Source organism: Pseudorasbora parva, chromosome 2 (assembly GCF_024679245.1).
Source record: "Pseudorasbora parva isolate DD20220531a chromosome 2, ASM2467924v1, whole genome shotgun sequence".
In the NCBI taxonomy this organism is placed as follows: Eukaryota; Metazoa; Chordata; class Actinopteri; order Cypriniformes; family Gobionidae; genus Pseudorasbora; species Pseudorasbora parva.
Genome location: NC_090173.1, coordinates 18,011,994 through 18,034,581, shown reverse-complemented (window position 1 = coordinate 18,034,581; position 22,588 = coordinate 18,011,994). Strand labels below are relative to the sequence as shown.

The window sequence follows — 22,588 nt, the reverse complement described above, 5'->3', positions numbered from 1 at the left end:
GTAGTTTACAGTGTAATTGTAAAGTTTACAACTGTAAATCTCAAAGCAAATTTGAAGTTTACAGTGCAACTGAACATTTTAGAGCAAACCTGTAAAGCTTACAGAGCACCTAAAGTTGAGCAAAACTGTAGTTTACAGTGAAATTGTAAAGTTTACAAATGTATAGCTGAGAGCTAAATGTCAGTTTACAGTGCAATTGTAAAGTTTACAACTGTACATTGGAGAGCAAAAAGTAAGTTTACAGTACAACTGCACATTTTAGAGCGAACCTGTAAAGTTTACAGAGCATTTATATAATTATAGAGACATTATAAAGTTTGTAACTGTGAAGGTGAGAGCTAAATCATAGTTTACAGTTTAATGGTAAAGTTTACAACTGCAAAGCTGAGGACAAAATTGTGAATTTTAATGAAAAATATTGCATTTCATACATTCAAATTACCTTTATACAAAATGAAAGACAATGCAAGCTTTTACAAGCCTGATCCAAATGTGACATACATTTCATGATGTCAATTTGCAACAATACATCAGTCATTGGAAAAGGAAATCTGGGTTGGTTTACCAGTGGTTCTCCATAGAGTGCTTTAGAGAGAACGCTGCACACTTCCTGTAAGCTCCCATCCAGCAGCATACTCTGAAGCCCTGCCCTGAAACTGCCATCTCCCTTCCCCAGCTCCTCAGCAAACACTACGTGAACAAACACACTCGAGTGATCAAACCAGCCATCGCATAATCCTGATCTGTCTTATGAGAGGAATGGTTCTACATAAGAGCCTTTTATCAAATTTCACAGGTACCACAACTTTGATACTACATACTACTTTAAAGTTTGGTATCGGTTTCTTTTTTTAAACATGTTGTTTATTGAATACTTCTACAATTCAGTAAACAGAAAAATGCATTTATTGAAGTATCTTACTGTGCTTGCAGTCTTCATCAGCCTGATCGTAATCCTTCTGTTGAATAAAAAAAAGCGAATTGTTTACTTTTACTCCTTCCTAATCACACCATGCTCAGGGGAGCAAAACTAATATTAATACGTTTTTACAATTTTGAAATTGACTGAGAGAATCTCAGTGAACTAACTTTGATGCAACCTGCATAATGATTTGACTGTGTGTAGACCTTTAGAACACACTAAACGTCAAACTGATACCTTTCACCTGAAACAATAAATTCAGCACACACTGGTTTTATAGTTGTCAAGACAGTGACAAGACGGCTATATTGCAGGTCAAAGATACAGGGCAGGAAATGAACACACATCCCCAAATCAAACAGGGATATTATTTTAAAGTGGGCAGGTTTTTTTGTTGTCGTTATTGAGTAAGTGTGATTGGTGGTATTGGTCTGTGTCGTGATCTTCAGTGCTGCTATGTCACTTACACACTCAGAATAGTCATAGAAGCCTCAAAACATAACAAAACATAAAGAAACAAAACTCAAAGTAATAAAAAAAAATCCAAAAACACATCAGTAATGTACTTTACATACCTGTATGCTAGTATGATCCAAACCAAAGCATAATCGTATTACTCACTTGATCTTTATGTTTTAGGTTAATAAATAACAAATTTCCATGCAAAGCCGAGCCCACTGTCATAAATCCACTTCAAGTCACAAACATTGGAAAGCATGGATGTGCAGCTGTGTCATGCAGTCTCACCAGCTGGAGTCGTGCTGCTATGCGGTAGAGCAGGGCACGCTTGCGGAGGAGGGACGTGCTGGGGGTCGGGGTGCGGGGTCCCATGGCCAGCAGGGCCTCTGTGCTGTGGGCCACTGCCGCCTCATACTCCTGCCTCACTAATGATCCAATGGCCTCGTCACATGACTTCTGTGGCCTCCTGTCCTCCATGACTCTGGGACAGAGTTTCTGTCATGAGAGAAACAAGGGGTTAAACGCCTGAAATTTGTTAAATGTAGGGACTACTGCAGGGATACATATGCATGGACTTTAATTAATGTGCCTCAATCTTAAATCAAAATAACTTCCCCCTGCCTCTTGCAGCTCATCTCTTCACTGGTGACATGAGACCCACCAAAAGCAAAACAAAACCATCCAATCAATATATTCCACATGGACAAAAATCAAGCCCCGTCCTACATTTTTTTCTTGCTCGTGAAGCCGTTTCTCTTGGATATCCGTCACTATTAGGAATTTTTAAGTCGAAGTACTCTCAGAAGTGCTATTGCGCCATACATTATAGTTCTCCTTTTAACCTGCTTAGAAAAGCACCACGTTTTCTTTTATGTCACCATACTAGGTCGTTCAACTATTCGTGTAAGTGTATTTAAATAGGGAAACCGTGGAGGTGTTTGGTCACTTCTAACCTGATCTCTGTTTGGTACCATAGTGAATGAACTGGGCTTAGTGGGCTAAATGCTATCAGATCGTCACCGCGCGTCAGAGAGATTAAGTGCACTTAGATTAAGAGATTAAGCGCACTCAGACGAGAGAGGTATGTATCAACTCGTTTTAGTTAAGGGAATATCAGTTTAATATGAAAAAGCGGAGGAGTATTCCTTTAAAGCAGTCATTCTTAAAGTGTGGTCTGCCATCGACACCTAGTGGTCCACGAAAAGATGACCTAAACTAGGCAAGTGTTTATAAAGCCCAATCTTATAAAGCAGCACCACCCGTCTCATTGATATTCACGTTAAGTTTTAGATGGAAATCTCAATCTAAAACTGGACATTAAGGGGAACATTCTTTTCAGCATTTTATTGTTACCATAGTTACAACCATAGACTTCCTATACCCACCACCTCAGTTTTAAACTAATGGCTCTTTGGAATGGCATTAAGTGGGACCTAGGCTGTTACAGTATGTTTAATTGCAGTTTTTTCCCCACATGTGCAGTTTTTTGTTCATATTAAGCCTGCAACTCATTTCACATTTACTTTTTCAAATTAAATAAAAATGTATATAATAATTTCTGATCATATCATTGCATTTGTGTTTGAATGATTAGTTTTTGACTTGAACAGTTGCATATTAAACTTGATTTAGCTTATCCTTCCTATTTTGTTGGTTTTTGGGGGCGTGTTAGAGTGGGATTCTGTAGGTGGTCCTCAGAAAAAAATTGGAGGTTAAATTGGTCCTTGGGCTGAAAAAGTTTGAGAAAGACTGCTTTAAAGGGTTAGTTCACCCCAAAATCAAAACGTGATGTTTATTTGCTTATTCCCAGTGCATCCAACATGTAGGTGTGTTTATTTCTTCAGTAGAACATAAATGAAGATTTTTCAACCGTTGCTGTATAATACATGTCAATGGGTTTTTTTATATATAAGAGCCACTATGAGAAAAAACACATACATACAAATCCATAGCCGCAGGGTTTAATATGGATTCGTATGTATGTGTTTTTTTACTCTCATTTACACTTTAATTTGTCTAACAATATCTTAGGTGGAATATAACTATTTAAAAAAATTAAATAAATACAATACCATGCATGTTATGACCGCTACACTGGGGGCGTCTGTTTGGGTTGCCAGCAAGTCTATTCTTCTCTATTCTTGCTTCTGTTAGTGAGAAATCAATATTAGGCCTTATATGGTATAATGCTCTTCTTTTACATACACACATAGAAGTAAAAAGAATAGCATGCCAATTTTTACATCAGCAAGAAGAAAAACTTTTTACTACAGTAGAGGTCTAGTGCTCGCAAACAAAATATCACCATCTGGTTTTTAGAGGTTAAATGTTTGAAAATGATAAGCTGTTGAAAACCATTAGAAAAGTAATCAAATGTAATCAGTTACATTGCGTTAATAAAGTAATAGTTACATTACATATTACATTTTAAATTGGAAATGTAAGGTTACAGATTACAAAATACCTTAAGTAACCTTTCCAAAAACTCATTTTATAGTATATACATTTTTCAATTGTAGTCTTTTAAAAAGGCATCTGAAATAATAAACTAAGCACAATGTAGTGTTGTCTAAAACATTGTTTTTGTTAAATACACATCGGTACTGAAATATCTAAAACGTTCCCATTTCCCCAGAATAGACACACAGACACACACATAAATGTCTAAATCCTTCTGAAATCCAAATCTACATTTTCACTTCACTTTTATTATTTTTGCTCTGTGGTTAGAAAAAAATCACATTAACATGTCAACATCAGGATCAACTAACGTTTCACAAACAAAATTTCACAGTGCTTTTTGTCTTGGAGCTTTGAATTAAGTGTTTAGTCGAGATTATAAAAATAATGATTACTGTTCAAGGCAGAAACAACTATAAAAACAGTTGAGACACATGCAAGTATGTCCATCTGAAGAACTGAAACTTGAGAAATGTGCAGAGACGCACAAAATTGCATTCAAATAATGCATTTCCACACCGGTTGCGCTGGTTTGTGCTATTGTACAATGCTATTGTAGTGTGGAGTCATTTTTCCTTTTCTTTAAAAATTAGGTCACAGCTGTAACGTCCATCTGGGCTGAGTTAGCGGAGGCTGCTGTGAACGCTTTTCCCACATTGTTTTTTTTAGGGGTGGGGTTTGTGCGAAAACTTCAAAATATATATATTCTAAGCAACTAAACCAAAATCCAACTCATGAAGCAACATATGTCCTGGATCTCATGAGCATGAGTACATGCCAGCAACAGTTCGGCCACCACAATTCTTCGGTTATAACTTTCATTACACTATCAAATAAAATTACACTAAATAAAATAAAACTTCAAAATAATATTGTAGTAGTTCATTTTGAGTTTTTTAAGCCAGTGTAAACGATTTTATAACCATTTTGCACCATGGTATTTATCAAAGTACCATAGTATTACCATCAGACACCATCACACCATCAATGTACAATGATGCCAGATAAGTGTGCTCCGATCAGGATTTGGGGGCCGATCACAATCACTGGAAGCAGCATTGGCCGGAAAAAAGAAAAGAAAAAAAAAATAATCACCGACATTAATAATAATACTACTCTTAACAACAATGTATTTTAAGTATTAAGAGAAAATAAAGGTGCACTATGCAATTTTCTCATCCGCTAGAGGGCGCCAATTCGAAACAAAGGCATAGCTTGATGACGGCAAGTTTGAGAGCAGAATCTTGGCAGGGTTTTTTCTGCATTAATTTTTTTGACGGCCGCCAAAACAAATTTTTGTCCCGCCAAAGCTTTATTTGATGAGTTATTGTGATTTATAAATTGATGTAAATTACTAATGCACGTGACAGGGCGCACGTTAACTGAGTGACAGAGAACGAGCAGAGAGCCCGCGCCCGCACGCACTCTCTGTCTTCAAAACCATCACAGTCTGAGCTCTTTCTCACTCACACATATCAATCAAAATCAACTGAACAGACACAATGGTAAAAGGTCGGAAGACTGACTCCATGTTCCACGTAGCGCGTCCGCACAGTATTTTCCCTGAATTACTGCTGGATGTGAATTGTGCTCAAAAAACGCACCTCTTTTGACAGATGTTTTGCACACGCAGCTGACATAAACCATACTTTCAAATACACACACTGTAAAAATTATTTAGAAAAAAAGTTACCTGGTTGCCTTAATTTTGAGTTCATTGAAATAAAAATTGAGTTAATACAATGAACATTTTTTGAGATTCAACAACCTTTATTAAAATATTATTAAAAGATTTTGTGAGCATATTGCGTAATTGTGTGCGTTTTATTTCTGATGATGCAGTGAAACATGCCAAATAGTGCTATTTTCATGATTTATCTATTTTTATGTGGTTCAGATACAATAATATTTTGAGTTTCTATTTATTAAACAAATTTCCTTCATTGTATCAACTCAAATTTTTAATTTCAATAAACTCAAAGTTATAAGGCAACCAGGTTACTTAGTTTTTTAAGTTAAACCAACAAAAAAAAAAAAAATACAGTGCAGAAAAATATCCTTATGAAGTGTTTTCTGTGATGAAAAATCTTTTACGTTGTTTTAACAGTCTGGATTCACATATAACGCGTCCGCTTTTGTCCGATTCACGAACTAATGACTCATTTGAACCGATTCATTTTAATGAACTGATCTGTCCAACACTGAACTCACGAATCGGTGTGTAATCATTTACTCACAACACCTCTGAAATGAGAATTAAGTGTGCTTACACCATTAAACTAGAGGGGTTAGTAAGAATTACTCTTAATAATCCACAGTATTTTCCTGTATTTACTTTGAGTTTTTATATTGATAATGTGTAATTACCAACAAAAAATAATTTGTTTAGACTGGAATAAGGTGAAAATCATGCAAATGTGTAAAAACAAGGAACTAAAGAAAAAAACATCATACATAATGAGATATCAAAATTAGATGAGCAAAAAAAAAAGTACATTTATTGTCAGTATTGGGCTCACAGATCACGCAGGTAGGTACTTCTACTGTTGGTGTGTGAGCGCGCGCGCATGCGTGGGTCACCATGTCTGGTCAGCCACCACCTAGACCATCTCTGACCCAGGAAAAAAACCTGTCTTGGGACGTGATCTTTACCTCACAGCCGGTGGAAAAGATTTGGGATGGGACTCTGGCAGAAATCATGTTCATGGATGCAATTATTTATGTTGTACGAAGCAGAGCAGGACAAAGTGTTGTGGAGCGGAGCAAGGCCGCTGGAGCGATTGTTGATTAAAACACGGCTCACAAGCAGCGGGACTTTTATTATGACGGGACAGTCACAGGCGCCATTTTCTCTTTTCCGGTCATGAGTATGAGGTAAAGCTGCTCTTTTTTTTATCATATTAGAAAGATTCAAGTGCTTAAAATGATGTTATGACATTACGCAGTGAGTTCGCTCAGCAGCTGCTGTGACACTCGTTGCACACTGCTAAGTGTGACTCCCTCAAACATTGGTTCATTCATTGGTTAAAATAGCAATTTTCTTACAATTTACAAATAGTTGGAAAAATGTAGGATATTGTAAGAACTCAACTGAACAAACTGTGGCACTTGTTCATGAATTGACAACTCCCTTTATTGACAAGAAACATGTTCCACTTCCTCTCTTAGAGGTGATTAGGAACAGCTTAGAGCTTCACAAATAAAGCATTTCTTTGAAATAACAAGAAAAAACAGAACAGTCTTTAACAACAACTGTAAAAAAACACTGCATATTCTTCACTGTATAAAAATTAAATATAGATATAGATAATATAGATTAATCCTACTGGAGATATGCATTTTCTTGCTTGATTAACACTGACAGATGGCAGCAGGAATATTAGGCTGCTGTCACTTTAAAACCGATTGCACAGCCCCAATACACTGATACACACGGTGCTTGATGCTTTTTTCCCAAATGAGCACTTTTTCCACCTCCATTTAGAAACGTTAGGGGCGCAACTAATTATTTCTGTCATACTGAGGTACTAATGTAGTTTATATTCATATTTAGAATATTTTCTGCTTCCATTTTCATTTTAGTTGAAAGTAATTGTGAAAAATGCATGTATAGTGTTTAAATTAATGTTTATTTCAGTTTGTGTTTGGTACATCAGGTTAAATGTAAGTAAATGAAAATAAGAAAAAATGTTGTTTTTTTTTACACAAATGTTTGTAAAATCTATAAATTTAGTAATGTATGTGTCAAAAAAAATTCTTAGTCTTTCCTTCCGGTGATGGGGCATCCCAGACAGAAGCTACAATTTAGTTTTACTTTAAATTGAATTGATATAAAATGTAATACAGTTTGTGTAATAATAATAACCATGGTGTAAATTGGATGCACTGCGTGACATTCATAAATGAAATGCACCAGGACTCTTATTTTGAAATTCTCCTATGCAGTTCATAGGGGCCATTCAGTCAAACCAAAAATGATTCAGATACCAGATATATATTTTTGCACTAGTGGGTGCAGGACACTTTAGTTCATTTAAGCAAGTTAGGATAGCAAAATAAAGTAAACTGTGACATATTATACCCATCAAAAAATCTTCATACAGTGACTGCCAGTAAAATGGATACACATTTGGGACCAAAAACATTTACACAGTTTGACCTGAGCATGTTTTGCTGAAGTGTTTTTTCTGTAATTGCTAATGTGACCTTTGACACCACAGACTGAACAAAATGAAGCATTGCTTGGTCATTGGTTGACCTAAATTGGTATTATCTAATTGTGCACTTAAATTTAACAGCTGAGTGGCTGATTGTAATTATTACATACCTTCCTATCAAAGTTATCTGACATTATCAAGATGAATTAGTTCTGACAGTTTAACCAGTCATAATTTATTACCATTTTCTAAACTATAGCCAGTAAACTGATAATGTGAGAATGTTTAAGGTGCCTGAACACATTTAGGTTTGACTGTACATACATAAAAGTTACAGCATGAACTATTAACTTATACTAAAATACTAATAATTAAAATTTTACATAGACAACTTTTAAGCGTAGCCTTTACGTAGATAACATTTTATCTCACAGTTCGTGACTCCTTTTCTTGCCTTTGCAATATCTCAACGTTCAGACTTAATCACTCACAATTGTGAGTTTATTTCACGATGCTGAGGGAAAAAAGTCAGAATTACGGGATATAAACTCCCAAATCTGAGGAGAGAAGACTTAATAACGAGTATCTCTCACAATTCCGTTCATCCTTCTTAGAATTGAAATATAAACTCAGATTTGTGAGGAAGTAAAGTCAGAACTGTGAGATAAACTCAAAACAAACATTTTTTTTGTCTTTTAGGGTGTACTCACACTAGCCAGTTTGAACCGTGCCCGAGTGCGTTTGACTACCAAAGCGCGGTTCGTTTGACTAGTGTGAGTGCTCCGAACCGTGCCCGGGCTCGGCTCGATTAGCCGGCCCTGGCCCGCTTGGAAGAGGTGGGCCAGAGCACGGATCAGTTGGACTCGGGCACGGTTCACATGCAGTTTGAGCGCTAACCGTGCTGGAGTCCGTAATCAAAGCTGCAAAGTCCTTGCTGCACTTCAGCTGGTACCTTGCAAACCTCATAATACGAGCAGCACGATTGCGTGAACATTTTCGCGCCACTAAGGCGACACATCTGTTATACAACAGGCTGTGAGAGGGCTGTGGACCACCATGGACCAAACGACACAAAATTATCCACAAAGAAAACAGAACGATGGACTCCCTTGTGTTCAGAGAGCGCCGCTCTTCCTGTTTATCCCGAAACCGTCGCACCATAATGACGTAAGCGTGCTCCGGTACGAACGCTGAAACCCTCCTATGTGAGTGCAGGCCAGCAGGGGAGTGGGGAGGGGGGACAATCGTACTCGGGCCCGGTTCATGGCAACCGTGCCTAGTGTGAGTACACCCTTATTCCATGGCTTCAACAGATTGCTACTGCAGAAGTGTCATTTCCTGCCACCAGGTAGGCTCCGCCCACAAACATGTCATTGCTGTTTGCAAACAAAATAGGTCTATTAGGCATAAGGTTTCATTAGACACTATCGAAGACACTGCCATTCTCAGCGCCGCCTGTCAAAATAAAAGTCCCACTCCCCAACGTAGAGACAAAGCGACTCGCATCAATCCGAAAACCACACAAACTGCGACACAAACCAACACCTTCTCCATTGACTTTCTACTGCGTGAAGCAGCCTCCTTGTCATTTATGACTTATTACAAAAAATGAACAATGTTTAAAAGCCGATACAGAAAACAAGCTAAAAAAACAGAACCATGAACTCAGAAGTTTTTATAAGCTGTTGACACAAAAAAAACAAGCGTTTAAGGACACAAAAGTGGATACAGATAAACGAGAGAGAGCACGACATGTTATCTTACACTTGAGAACTACGCCCACTGGAGGGGAACGTAATCAGCGACAGGAAATATAATATATAAAACTGACATTTGACAACATACACGTTTTACTGCACACGTAGGCATACAGAGGCATACTGAGGGTGCTTCCCAATTCTGATTTGTGCATCCTCGTTTCCTTTCCTCGCGCCTTAGCTCCGCCTCTTCAGGATGCGAGGAAAGGACCCAAGGAAAAAACGTGAAGATTGAGGAATTTAATCAAGTGAAATGATATATCCTCGCTCCCTTTAACGTCATTTTAAAGCGTCGTCGAATAAGGATGACTCTGAACGGCTGGATTTAGTCTTGAACATTAGAGATATTTAGAGACTATTTATATTGTAAGCTTCAGCCTCCACAAAATACCACATTTGTCCATATTTTAATTAAAATTACCAGTTAATATTAACAACGAATTCCAGTTATTAACTGCTTTTTATTCGTTGTATGGTAACTATTAGTTTCTATTTGTTTCTTTCATTTTCTTGTGCTTTGATATAATTTTGCAACTGTCAGGTGTAATTTTACAAACATTTGTGTCTTGTACATGTAAACATATTAATAATAATGAATAAATTAGCACGATGTGAAGGGGATAGGAGGATTAATGCTTGCGTGACGTTTAGTCGATAAAACACTCCCGCAAAGGATACTCCTGTGTATCCTCGCTCATGACTCCTCAGGAAGCTCCTTACTCCTCCATCCTCACGGTGCAATTAGAGAACTGAGATCTCCTACAAGATGGCTGAGCTCCATCGGTTTCCGGGTCATAGGATGGAGGACCGAGGAAACGAGGAGGGATATTGAGAGTGTCCGGATCCCAAAATCGGCCCATTCTTCCTGCTGAAGCTTCACGTCTTATTGCCTGCATCCACTTTTGTCTCCTTAAACGCTCGTTTTTGGGGTCAACAGCTTATAAAACTTAGTTCTGGGGTTTTTAGCTTGATTGTTGCACACTTTGTCATATCAGCTTTCAGACATTGTTCTCTTTTTTGTTACAAGTCAGAGATGACAAGGCGACCGCTTCACACAATACAAAGTCAATGGAGAGCGTTGGATTGTTTCTATGTGCAAAACTAGGGTATGCATCTTAACACAACTACTAATCAGCATGCACTGATTAATCCCATGTTGTAGCAAACAAAAAGCAAAAAAGTGACTAAATCATGTGCTGATGAGAGCAACTAAGAAAGTTGGTAGCGCGTGTTATGGTTTTTCTGACAGCTTGAGGATGCCAGAGAATTGCTATTTAAAAAAGCATTTATTTAGCTGTCAATGAAAATTTGGTTAATTTCACTTAATTGTTCTTACTGCCAATTTAACGTTTCCTACGCACGCGTCGTGGTGATCATGTGAACAGCGTGGGCCGATGGTAAGCTGGCGTTCTGACGTAACTCGGAGGATCTTGACTGTATTTACTACATCAACAGTGTAGGAGACTGACTCAGACAAGAAGAAAATGTTGAAAAAAGTCATTATTTTAGTTTGTTTTTACACACAAAAAGTATTCTTGTCTTTTAAGGTTGAATCATTAAGGTTGAATCACTGGAGTCACGTGGACTTTTTTTACAGTGTCTTTACTTCCTTTCTGGGCCTTTTTCTTTCAAAGAAATCGCCATCTATGGAGGGGTCAGAGAGCTCGGATTTCATCAGAAATATCTTAATTTGTGTTCTGAAGATGAATGAAGGTCTTATTGGTTTGTAACGACATGAGGGAGAGGAATTAATGACAATTTACATTTTTTGAGTGAAATAACCATTTAATAACTTTCATGTACTTGAAGTGTGCAGCAAACATTATGTAAATAATATCGGATCGGGACTCTGTATCGGCAAATTCAATTCATTCAGACTCGGATCAAGACACAAAAAACTTGATCGGGACATCCCTAATTACAAACCTTTTTTATGCATGCTAAAGTGAACAGAAATGTCACTCGCTGGCTGCTTTGTAAATCTACTGTAGAACCATATTTGGGAAAATGGCATCTCATTCAAACTAAAATGCTCTTTTCTTCATATACTGGAAGCTATTAAACAATGTTTATTTTTCTTTAGTGTACCATCATTCAGCTCTAAAATACTAGCTTTACACCATTGAACTAGTACAGCAATTTTTCTTAATTTTACGCTTTTTTTGTCGTTTGTTCTTTTTTTAATGTAGCCTGAGGACTGTGCTAAACTATACATCCAAAAAACAGAACAATGTTCTAGATTTTGCTGACTTGTGTCTTTACCTAATTATCTACTAATTATCCAAAATGTTCCCAAGAATGTTTAAATCCAGAGAAATAAGCCATTTTAACCAGAACACAGACCAAGTGTTGCCTATCATACCCGTGTTACCCTCGGTTTCCATTTTTATTTTGTAGTAACCATGGAAACACTAAAGACTCTTTAGTATGATGTGTTTTATTAGACAGGTGAGCAACTGTTTGGATCCATTCATTGACAGAAAACGAATCACTCTACAGCTCAACAGTCTCATTGTTTAAATCCAGTTCTCTTGATTTTCCACGAGAACCATGTTTTACATTTCATGTTTTCTCACACATTTCATTTGTACATAGAGTCTGGCCACTCTCCATTGACCAGCGTTTATTTCCGTGAAGGCGGGCACTCTGTTGAGGTTTAAAACTATTGAATCTGCCCTGAGCCACTCTGGATCTGCCATAACCAATCGCTAACGTTTGGTCGTGACGTATGTCATGAGCCCTTTGCGTGTTTCACACATAAATGTGCACTTGTGCAGGCCACCTCAGTGATAAAAACCATAGGATAAAACTTAAAACGCAGCGGTGGAGGAGAGTTTTGTGATCAGGAACCCGGCGCTCACGTGGTCCGTAACATGATTGTATGCTGTAAATAAAATGTCATATGCTTGGTCTGATAATAAATGCTGCTATAAATAACAGACCAATTTAAATGTTTAAGTGCTTTTATTTTAATTTGTTTGAGCGGTGATGAAATATATTGCTCTTCTTAATACTTGCCTAGAGAAATGCAAGTCTAGAAATGCATCCAAATAACAGCAAAGCAACCGTATGGTGTTCTGCAGTGGTCAAAAATGATTACAAACAGTGAATTTTGAAGTGATATATTCTTGAAAACTCAGAGATGTGGATTCTGAAAGCTATTACATCACCCCACGACCTTGCGTTTGTCAAAAGCAGTAGGTAACTCGGCCGGGATTTTTACGTGGGTGGTGAGAGACGGACGGCAATAAAATCACTGACTAGCCCCTGTAAATGATGACAATACCTTCCGACCCCACGAGAAACAGTTACCGTCCGAAAATAGGGCTTCAGCCAACTCCTTCATAACGGAGCGAGCTGGAAAATCAAACTATTCCCCCTGTTGGGGAGGAGGGCCACCAACAAACCTCAGCAAAGACTGTTCTTGCTCCGGCTTTAACTTCTGGATATTCGGCAGCGGCGCCACAACAGACTGAATGGTTTCGTTCGCATCTTTCTCAGCCGCCATTACTGAACTACATCCCAAACTATCGCACCACATCAACGTCATCCTTCTCAGCCACTCCCTCTGTTCGCTGATTGGACCGGTAAAATTTGTTCGGAGAAAACCTAAGACTACACCGCAGTCCCGGACGTAGGAAAATGGAAATTGAGCGGAAGTACGTAGGAGGGCGGAGCCAGGCTATGTTTTACCATGCCTAATTTATAGAGAGCAGCCGTCGAGTGAACGCACAGAACAGCATTATAAAATAACCTTCAACACACTCAAATGTGTCTAATATGATAAAACAGCTTTGCGTACGCATGAACAGAAAAAGAGCTCGCCTGCGGCATAATAAAAGCTCTGCGAAATCAAGCTATGCGTTGGTTTTGAATAAGCGACGAAAAATGACTGTGCTTTTAAAGGATCAAAATTCTTCAAAATTTAAATTTCTTGATCATTTCCTCACCGCCATCTCATCCAAGGTGTTCGTGTCTTTCTTTCTTCAGTCGAAAAAGAAATGAAGTTTGAGGAAAGCACTCCAGGATTTCTCTCCACATAATGGACTTCAACAATTGAAGGTCCAAATCAATGCAGTTTCACAGGAAGGGCTTCAGAGGCTCTGCACGATCCCAGACGGGGAATAGGGTCTAATCTAAAAAAACCATCTGCTATTTTCGCAAAGAAAATTATTTTATACTTTTTAACCTAAATTGCTCATCTTGATTATGCCACGGACTGCAAAAACACGTCGGAAATGTCATACTAGGCGCAAGCAGAATTACCGCCCCGAGAAAACATGCGAAGACTAATACGAACACCCTACATCTCCCAACATAAAAATCACCTGACATCGTTGTTTCATCTTTTTTTTTTTTTTTGCTAAAGGCCATTTGTATAGGCCCTTTTACTGTTTGTATACAATGATGACGTAGCAACATATGCGCGCGCATTTTGGCAACTGTGGCGAGAATCAGCAGCATGTCAAGCTACTTGAGCGGATTAAGCAACACAAACCGAGAAAGTTATTTTAAAAAGTTGACTTTATCAAATGGTATTCGGCTACCAGATCCGCGTACTATAGTGGAGTGGTTAGAAGACGTTAGCAGATGGCCAGATATAACTTAGTGGTCGGATATATACGTATTTAGTCGAGAAACCGAGCGAGTACACCCGAGACAAGCATATAAATCACTGGATGCTTATGAATACGTTGTCTGTGGGCATGTACAGAATGTCCAATACAATTTTCTACATTTATTCTTATTCTTCACACCGACATACATTTATCCTTTTCCTTACATTTTATGTTGACACACTTCTGTTTAAAGTTTAATTTTGTAATGCTATAGTACTTTAATAGCAACTATGTTGCTTGCATACATTTCTCAGATGGTTATTTTGCAATTAAACTATTAATAAAATCATTACAAATGAAATTGATAAGTAGTGTGATTATTGATATGATAATCGGGGGATGGGGGGTACAATATACACACCAGTGGCCGCCAATGTTGGGAGGTTTATTATAAATAATTAAGTTTCAAGTGCAGTAAATGTTTTACAAATGAATTTTTTTTATGCGAGCATTTTTATGTCGTTCCAATCGATGCATTTAATCGCCTGCAGCCACAGGTACCGCCGGTTCTTCTGAAACGGCCGTGATTCTGTCGGAATCCTTTAAAACTTAAGCCCATTGGTGGAATAGCGATTAGTGCAACCGAAAACGCAACAGCCAGACATTTTGATGCTGTGAAACCGTTTTGATAAATTTTCGGAGTTGCTCACACGTTAGAACCACTAGGGAACAACACCACTTCCGTTGCCAAAATGCGCGCGCAACTCTTTGATCACGTGGGCTGTAAAAGGGTCTATTAGTTTTCATCAAGCCTGCAGTCTCCCTCTCATTTACTGAAGCTTTCGCGCCTTGATCGCCCCCCGGTGACCGGTCCCAGTATAGCCGCCCCTCTGTGATTTCTAATGGACGCGAGGCAAACTAAATAATAAAATTACACTTCAAAATTTTTCCCCCAAAGTTAGTTTATGTCACTGAAGGCAGTTATCATCACGATGATTTCATTTCAGGTGTTCGTTTTAAAAATAAGTTTAGTTTTAGTTAGTTATTTAATGCTATAAAAACGGGGGTGTGACGTCATGATTGACAGCTGAGACTGACGGCTTCTCTGAGTGAAGTTGTCACTGAGGCACTAACGGACTTTTTTCGAAATTTTTGGGAGCAGATTAGAGCTTTAGCTTTATCTTCTACATTTCCATAACTGTTTATTTCACACCAACATTATTAATTGTTCTGCATCTGCGAGAGTGTGGGCGGGCTTTTGATATCGCGACTGTACTTCCTGCTCTACTTCCTGCGCTCTACTGCGCAACTCCGGTCCCGAAATCGCTACTGCGCAGACTCGGTCCCAAGATGTCCGCGCCGTGCAAGGCCGCCTGAAAGCTTCAAATATGGCAAGCGGAAACGGATGATGTCGAGTCGTCCATATTTTTTTACGGTCTATGGTTTTCACACATGCGCTTTGTAAACAGGGGGGGCAGTAAGTCTAGTGTGACCTTTCCGGCGTGATTACGTCATCTGTGGCGCGGCGCAGAGCAGCGTAAAATGAGCAATTTAGGTTAAAATTAGTTTTTTAAAGACCAATGTTTTTTTCTGAAGCCCTTCCTTTGAAACTGCATTGATTTGGACCTTCAACCCACCTTATTATGAGAAAAATCCTGGAAAGTTTTCTTCAAAAAAAACAACAAAAAAAACGAGTAATTATTTTTTGACTGAAGAAAGAAAAACATGAGCACCATGGATGAGATGGCAGTGAGTAAAATAGCAAGAAACTTTCATTTCGAAGTGTACTAATCATTTAACCTTTGAAGGATGAAAATGTTATATCTTAAATAATATTTATATCAATGTGATATATCAAGTGTTCATGAATTACTAATGTTTTTGCTTGTAGCATTAACGTCTCCTAACACCAACTTGTCTGCAAGTGGTAAATAACAACAAAATAAAATTGTGTACCATGGCTGCTTACAGTAAAACTGAAGAAAATATAAACAATGCAATTTTCATTCAAGTTATAACACACCCTGTCCAGAGTTTCTCACTCACACACACTCACATGAGGATGGGACTGCCAGATATCACACACACAATAAGCAAAGCAACATCTAATTAAGCACGAGCACACCAAACAAGGCAACAGCGCCTCAGTAAAATATATAAACACTCTATATTTGGATTCCGGGTCAGTTAATAATAGATGTCCCGTCTGAGTGCGAGTGTGTGGCCGTGTCTCAAAAGCTATCGAGCTGCCTACCCAGACAACTTCGAGGCATCACAGAGGCGTTCCGGACGTATAGTTCCATCGTTCGTTCCATATGTTTGACCAGTTCGATTAGAACGCGCGATTCGAACGTGCAAACCGCGTTTCCGATTCCAAAGCGTAATGTCTAGGAAGGCAGCGCGCTAGGTTTTGAAACACAGCCACTGTGTCCGTCCAGAAAGAACAACAACAACTGCGTGTGTGCCGCCACATCAACGCGAATACTCGCAATCAGCCCGAGCGCGCGATGTGTGATCAAATGACGCCGATGATCATTATTGATCACTTCTAAATAAGATCGAAAGATTATAATACGTGTGTGTGTGTGTGGTCTGCGATGATCGCTGCTCTCATGGCCTTGAGTTACAGCCGCCCCCGGACACACACACAAACACACATTCACATTCCCCTGCAACATTTACAAAACAATAAGCCCTGAATCTCACTCATATACACGCTGCTCCGATGCGTCTACGTCCGTGTGTGTGAGAGTGTGATGATCAAGTGAACATCGCAGTTACAAGCGAACATCTTTAGCTGCTAGTCAGAGTAGCGCAGCTTCGACCAGGCCTTGTCATCATCACATTAATCGTGCGAACGAGCGCCGCGATTCCTCGCGTTCTGACGCGCGTGACACACGAGCCGACAGTCGCGTGTCGATGGCGGGATCGACGGCGGACAGAGCCGAGGAGGACGAACGGTGCACGGCAGGAAGGTGTTGGAGGAAGTCTGCACTTACCTAGCTTTACTTTCTACGCCATCTTGGATCCACTTGTCAGCTGTCGCAGTGCATTATGGGTCAAATATTTCTGCGCACCGCTTCCTGCCACCGTTCACTCCTACCAGTGAGACACACACACACACACACACACACACACAGAGAGAGCAGGACACTCGTGGGGAGTGGGGGTCCTGCTCTGGGGTGAGCAGGGAGTGCAAGGGGTGAGCTTTTGAGCAGGGGGTGTCCTGCTCAAAAAATATGTTTTATATATTTTTTATAAATATATATTTTTTTATTTACTTTTTTAAAATCAAAATTCTAATTGTTCAAACTATTTGTAAATGTACATTTGTAAATATGATACTAAAGCAGTTTTTCAGCAGCATACCTTAACACTCACAGGGAGCCAGATGAAGGAGACGATCTCAAAAAGAAAAGCCAGGTTTTTCTTTTTTTTTTTTTTACAAAATTATATCCATACACTGTACCAATTTTTTTTTTTTAATTGTTGGTTTAACTTAAAAAAGTAAGTAACCTGGTTGCCTTAAAATTTTATTGAAATTAAAAATGAAGGAAATTGGTTTAATAAATTGAAACTCAAAATATGATCGTATCTGAACCACATAAAAATGATAAATCATGGAAATTTTGCAATTTGGCATGTTTCACTGCATCTTCACAAATAAAACACACACAATTACCCAATATTATATATTATATAAATATATAAATATACTTACAAAATCTTTTAATAATATTTAAATAAAGGTTGTCGATTCTTCAAAAATGTTCAGGTAACACATTTTTAAAATAATGTTGTACAGTGTATTTAGTTACAGTTCTGTAAAAACAAAATTTCTCTCTTTTCTAACTTAAAATGTCAAAAACATTGTCTAAACTGTTAGTGCAATTGTCACAACTGTTTCCTGGAACATCAGAACCCTTTTGCATGTCTGCAAAACATAGTAACATTTAATTCATGCTTCAAAACCTAGTTATTGTGTCAGTAAATTGACCAATGCCACCAAAATAAAAACATTAAAAAGTGTTTTTGTCATTGTGTGAGCCCACTCTGGTCAAAATGTTTAGATGTTTTTTTTCACCATGGAAATATAAATTTCATGTTTGGAAAAAAATAAAAAAATAAAAATAATAATAATAATAATAATTATATATATATATATATATATATATATATATATATATATATATATATATATATATATATATATATATATATATATATATATACACAGTCCCTGACAAAAGTCTTGTCGCTTGTGCACAAATTGACCTAAAATGCAGCTGAAATATATTTCTAATCAAGATTTTTTTACAAGAAATGGCTCATTTTAATCCCACCAGCTTTTGTGATAATGTTTCAGTGAAAAACTAAACTTTCAAAAAGTATTCTAATATTCACAGCTTGGTAAAGCCCATTGAGTCAATTTTTGCAAAGACATAAGTGTTGTCACCTTGTCATATGAGCTTCACCTGTGACTAATAATGGATCAATTAGGTCTCAAGTGTGTATAAAAAGAACCCCAGTACACTAGACCTTCACATCAACTGCAACTAGACCTCTGCAAACATGCCTAAGATTCACCCTGAGACTAAAGTTTTGATTATCATGAGGCTGAAGACCAGATCCACTGCTGATGTGGCAGACACCTTCAATGTGTCTCAGCGTCAAGTACAGAGGATAAAAAAAAGATTTGAAGAGACTGGAGACATTTTTGACAAGCCCAGGTCAGACAGACCCCGCAAGACAACTGCTCGAGAGGACCGTTTGTTGGCTCGAAAATCCAAGGCCAGCCCATTTTCCACTGCAGCAGAGCTCCACGAGACCTGGTCACCTGAAGTCCCTGTGTCAACCAGAACAGTTTGTCAGATTCTGTCTCGAAATGGCCTCCATGGTCGAATCAGTGCCCAGAAGCCAGCACTGAACAAAAGACAATTGAAAAACCGTGTGCCATTTGCCAAGGCATTTGCTAAAAGGATGGACGCTGGAAAAGTGGCAGAAGGTGGATTTTTCAGATGAATCTTCTGTTGAATTACACCACAGTCGCCGCAAATATTGCAGGAGACCTACTGGAGCCAGATTGGATCCGAGATTCACCCAGAAAACAGTGAAGTTTGGTGGCGGAAAAATCATGGTCTGGGGTTACATCCAGTATGGGGTGTGGGAGAGATCTGCAGGGTGGAAGGCAACATCAATAGTCCAAAATACCAAGAAATCTTAGCTACCTCTTATATTCCCAATCATAAAAGAGGCCAAATTCTGCAGCAGGACGGTGCTCCATCGCATACTTCCATCTCCACATCAAAGTTCCTCAAGGCGAAGAAGATCAAGATGCTCCAGGATTGGCCAGCCCAGTCACCAGACATGAACATCATTGAGCATATGTGGGGTAGGATGAAAGAGGACGCATGGAAGACGAAACCAAAGAATATTGATGAACTCTGGGAGGCATGCAAGACTGCTTTCTTAGCTATTCCTGATGACTTCATCAATAATCAATAAAAGACCGCATGGATGCAGTCCTTCAAGCTCATGGAAGTCATACAAGATATTAAATTTGGATCTCACAGCACCACAACTTAATTTGCTGAAATATTTTTGTATTTGCAGTAAATTTGTTCAATTTCTGTATAGGCGACAAAACTTTTGTCTTTGACCTTTCTGTCTTGATTAAATGATAAAAAAAAATTCTATGAAAATTGTTTATTTCAGTGCATTAAAGGGGGGGTGAAATGCTGTTTCATGCATACTGAGCTTTTTACACCTTTAAAGACTTGGATTCCCATCCTAAACATAGACAAAGTTTCAAAAACTAATGTTGGACGTTTGATGGAGTATTTCTGTGTTAAAAATACTCCTTCCGGTTTCTCACAAGTTTCGGCGAGTTTTTTTCGAGTATGGGTCGGCTTGACGTTAAATAGATCGGAAGGTCCTTGTATGGGCCGCACGGGCTCTTCTCCCGGTAGGGTGCGCGCGCGCGTAACTAGAGGGAGAGAGAGGAAATGCACGCTGTAAACAGTCTCTCAGGTGCAGATCCAGTCGTCCGTGAACACTTATGACGCGCCGCGCTCCACTTTATTCCTATGGGTGACGTCGAGCGACTTCAACGCTTCAGCACAGCATTCCGGGAAGGCAGCGCTGCATTTGAACCGATTTGAACGCAGAAATGACGGGAAGCTTCAAGGCATCGCTTCAGTCGCGTCGCAAAGTGGATTTCCACGCCACTGCTGTCACAGAACTTCACCAAATCATACCAAAGAAGTGTGTTTTTGACAGAGCGGTCCCAGCGATAAAGCTTCGGTCCTGCTTTGGAAGCAGCCGGTGAGTAAAACTGCTTCAAATGTCTCTGCTATTGGCTACCGTCGCATGAGTAAACATCAGTAAACGACACGATCGCGTGCTTCGTCATTCAAATGCGCTAACGGTTACTCCATTGTTGTTCTGTATAACGTTACACTAGTCTGACGTGCAAAACCATTTTGCTTGCTACCTCTAAGGTCTAGTCACATACAATAGTCCATAAACCGAATCATGTCCTCATAAACTGCGCGTAAAGACACACAAAGGCCCCTAAATACAGTACATACCACAGAGACGGACATCCTGATGTTGCCGTTTCTCCTGTTCAATTTATTTCAGCCTCAGATTTGATTGTGGATCATTATCTGTATTAGCTGAGATAGATGGGTTTCTCCACGCTTGAGGACGTCACCGCTTTGTGCACATTCGTCATTCCTTAGCTCCGCCCACATGATACGCCTCCAGGCGCTCGGTTTTTTCCGGAAAGACTCGGTACAGCCCATATTTCTTTTATAAATATGATAAAACTAAAGACTTTTCGGAGATATGAAGGATGCAATACTACTCTATAGGTACTCAAGATTGACATGAGATTGACTGAAACTGAGTGTTTCACCCCCCCTTTAAACATCATTTGGGAGGGTTTTAGCTTTTCATATGAGCTATTTCTAACACCAATTAATTAATTAAAAGTCAGGTTAATATCAGGTATTTCTAGAAAATAGATAAGCGACAAGACTTTTGTCAGGGACTGTATATATATATATATATACAGGTCCTTCTCAAAAAATTTGCATATTGTGATAAAGTTCATTATTTTCCATAATGTAATGATAAAAATTAAACTTTCATATATTTTAGATTCATTGCACACCAACTGAAATATTTCAGGTCTTTTACTGTTTTAATACTGATGATTTTGGCATACAGCTCATGAAAACCCAAAATTCCTATCTCAAAAAATTTGCATATTTCATCCGACCAATAAAAGAAAAATGTTTTTAATACAAAAAAAGTCAACCTTCAAATAATTATGTTCAGTTATGCACTCAATACTTGGTGGGGAATCCTTTTTGCAGAAATGACTGCTTCAGTGCGGCGTGGCATGGAGGCGATCAGCCTGTGGCACTGCTGAGGTGTTATGGAGGCCCAGGATGCTTCGATAGCAGCTTAAGCTCATCCAGAGTGTTGGGTCTTGCGTCTCTCAACTTTCTCTTCACAATATCCCACAGATTCTCTATGGGGTTCAGGTCAGGAGAGTTGGCAGGCCAATTGAGCACAGTAATACCATGGTCAGTAAACCATTTAACAGTGGTTTTGGCACTGTGAGCAGGTGCCAGGTTGTGCTGAAAAACCAAATCTTCATCTCCATAAAGCTTTTCAGCAGACAGAAGCATGAAGTGCTCCAAAATCTCCTGATAGCTAGCTGCATTGACCCTGCCCTTGATAAAACACAGTGGACCAACACCAGCAGCTGGCATGGCACCCCAGACCATCACTGACTGTGGGTACTTGACACTGGACTTCAGGCATTTTGGCATTTCCTTCTCCCCAGTCTTCCTCGAGACTCTGGCACCTTGATTTCCGAATGACATGCAAAATTTGCTTTCATCCGAAAAAAGTACTTTGGACCACTGAGAAACAGTCCAGTGCTGCGTCTCTTAAGCCGAAAGTGTCTTGACCTGGGGAATGCGGCACCTGTAGCCCATTTCCTGCACACGCCTGTGAACGGTGGCTCTGGATGTTTCTACTCCAGACTCAGTCCACTGCTTCCGCAGGTCCCCCAAGGTCTGGAATTGGTCCTTCTCCACAATCTTCCTTAGGGTCCGCTCACCTCTTCTCGTTGTGCAGCATTTTTTGCCACACTTTTTCCTTCCCACAGACTTCCCACTGAGGTGCCTTGATACAGCACCCTGGGAACAGCCTATTTGTTCAGAAATTTATTTCTGTGTCTTACCCTCTCGCTTGAGG

At 39.1% G+C, this 22,588-nt stretch overlaps 1 protein-coding gene across 6 annotated transcripts in view; it reads right to left on the bottom strand.

The window, feature by feature from the left end:
• Positions 1-17,445, bottom strand: part of helz (helicase with zinc finger) — an 88,653-nt gene extending 71,208 nt beyond the window's left edge. For 2 of the 6 annotated variants that reach the window (XM_067458088.1, XM_067458095.1), the window contains exons 1-5: positions 17,314-17,373; positions 3,454-3,528; positions 1,670-1,876; positions 923-959; positions 566-690 (exon numbers count right to left, since the gene is read on the bottom strand). In XM_067458088.1, coding sequence (XP_067314189.1) covers positions 566-690; positions 923-959; positions 1,670-1,876; positions 3,454-3,456 — 372 coding nt within the window. In that variant the 5' untranslated portion in view covers positions 3,457-3,528; positions 17,314-17,373. Of the gene's footprint in view, positions 1-565; positions 691-922; positions 960-1,669; positions 1,877-3,453; positions 3,529-17,313 lie in introns of all 6 variants that reach the window. The other 4 variants (XM_067458114.1, XM_067458123.1, XM_067458132.1 and 1 more) reach the window with 3 other exon arrangements.
• Positions 17,446-22,588: the final 5,143 nt, after the last annotated feature.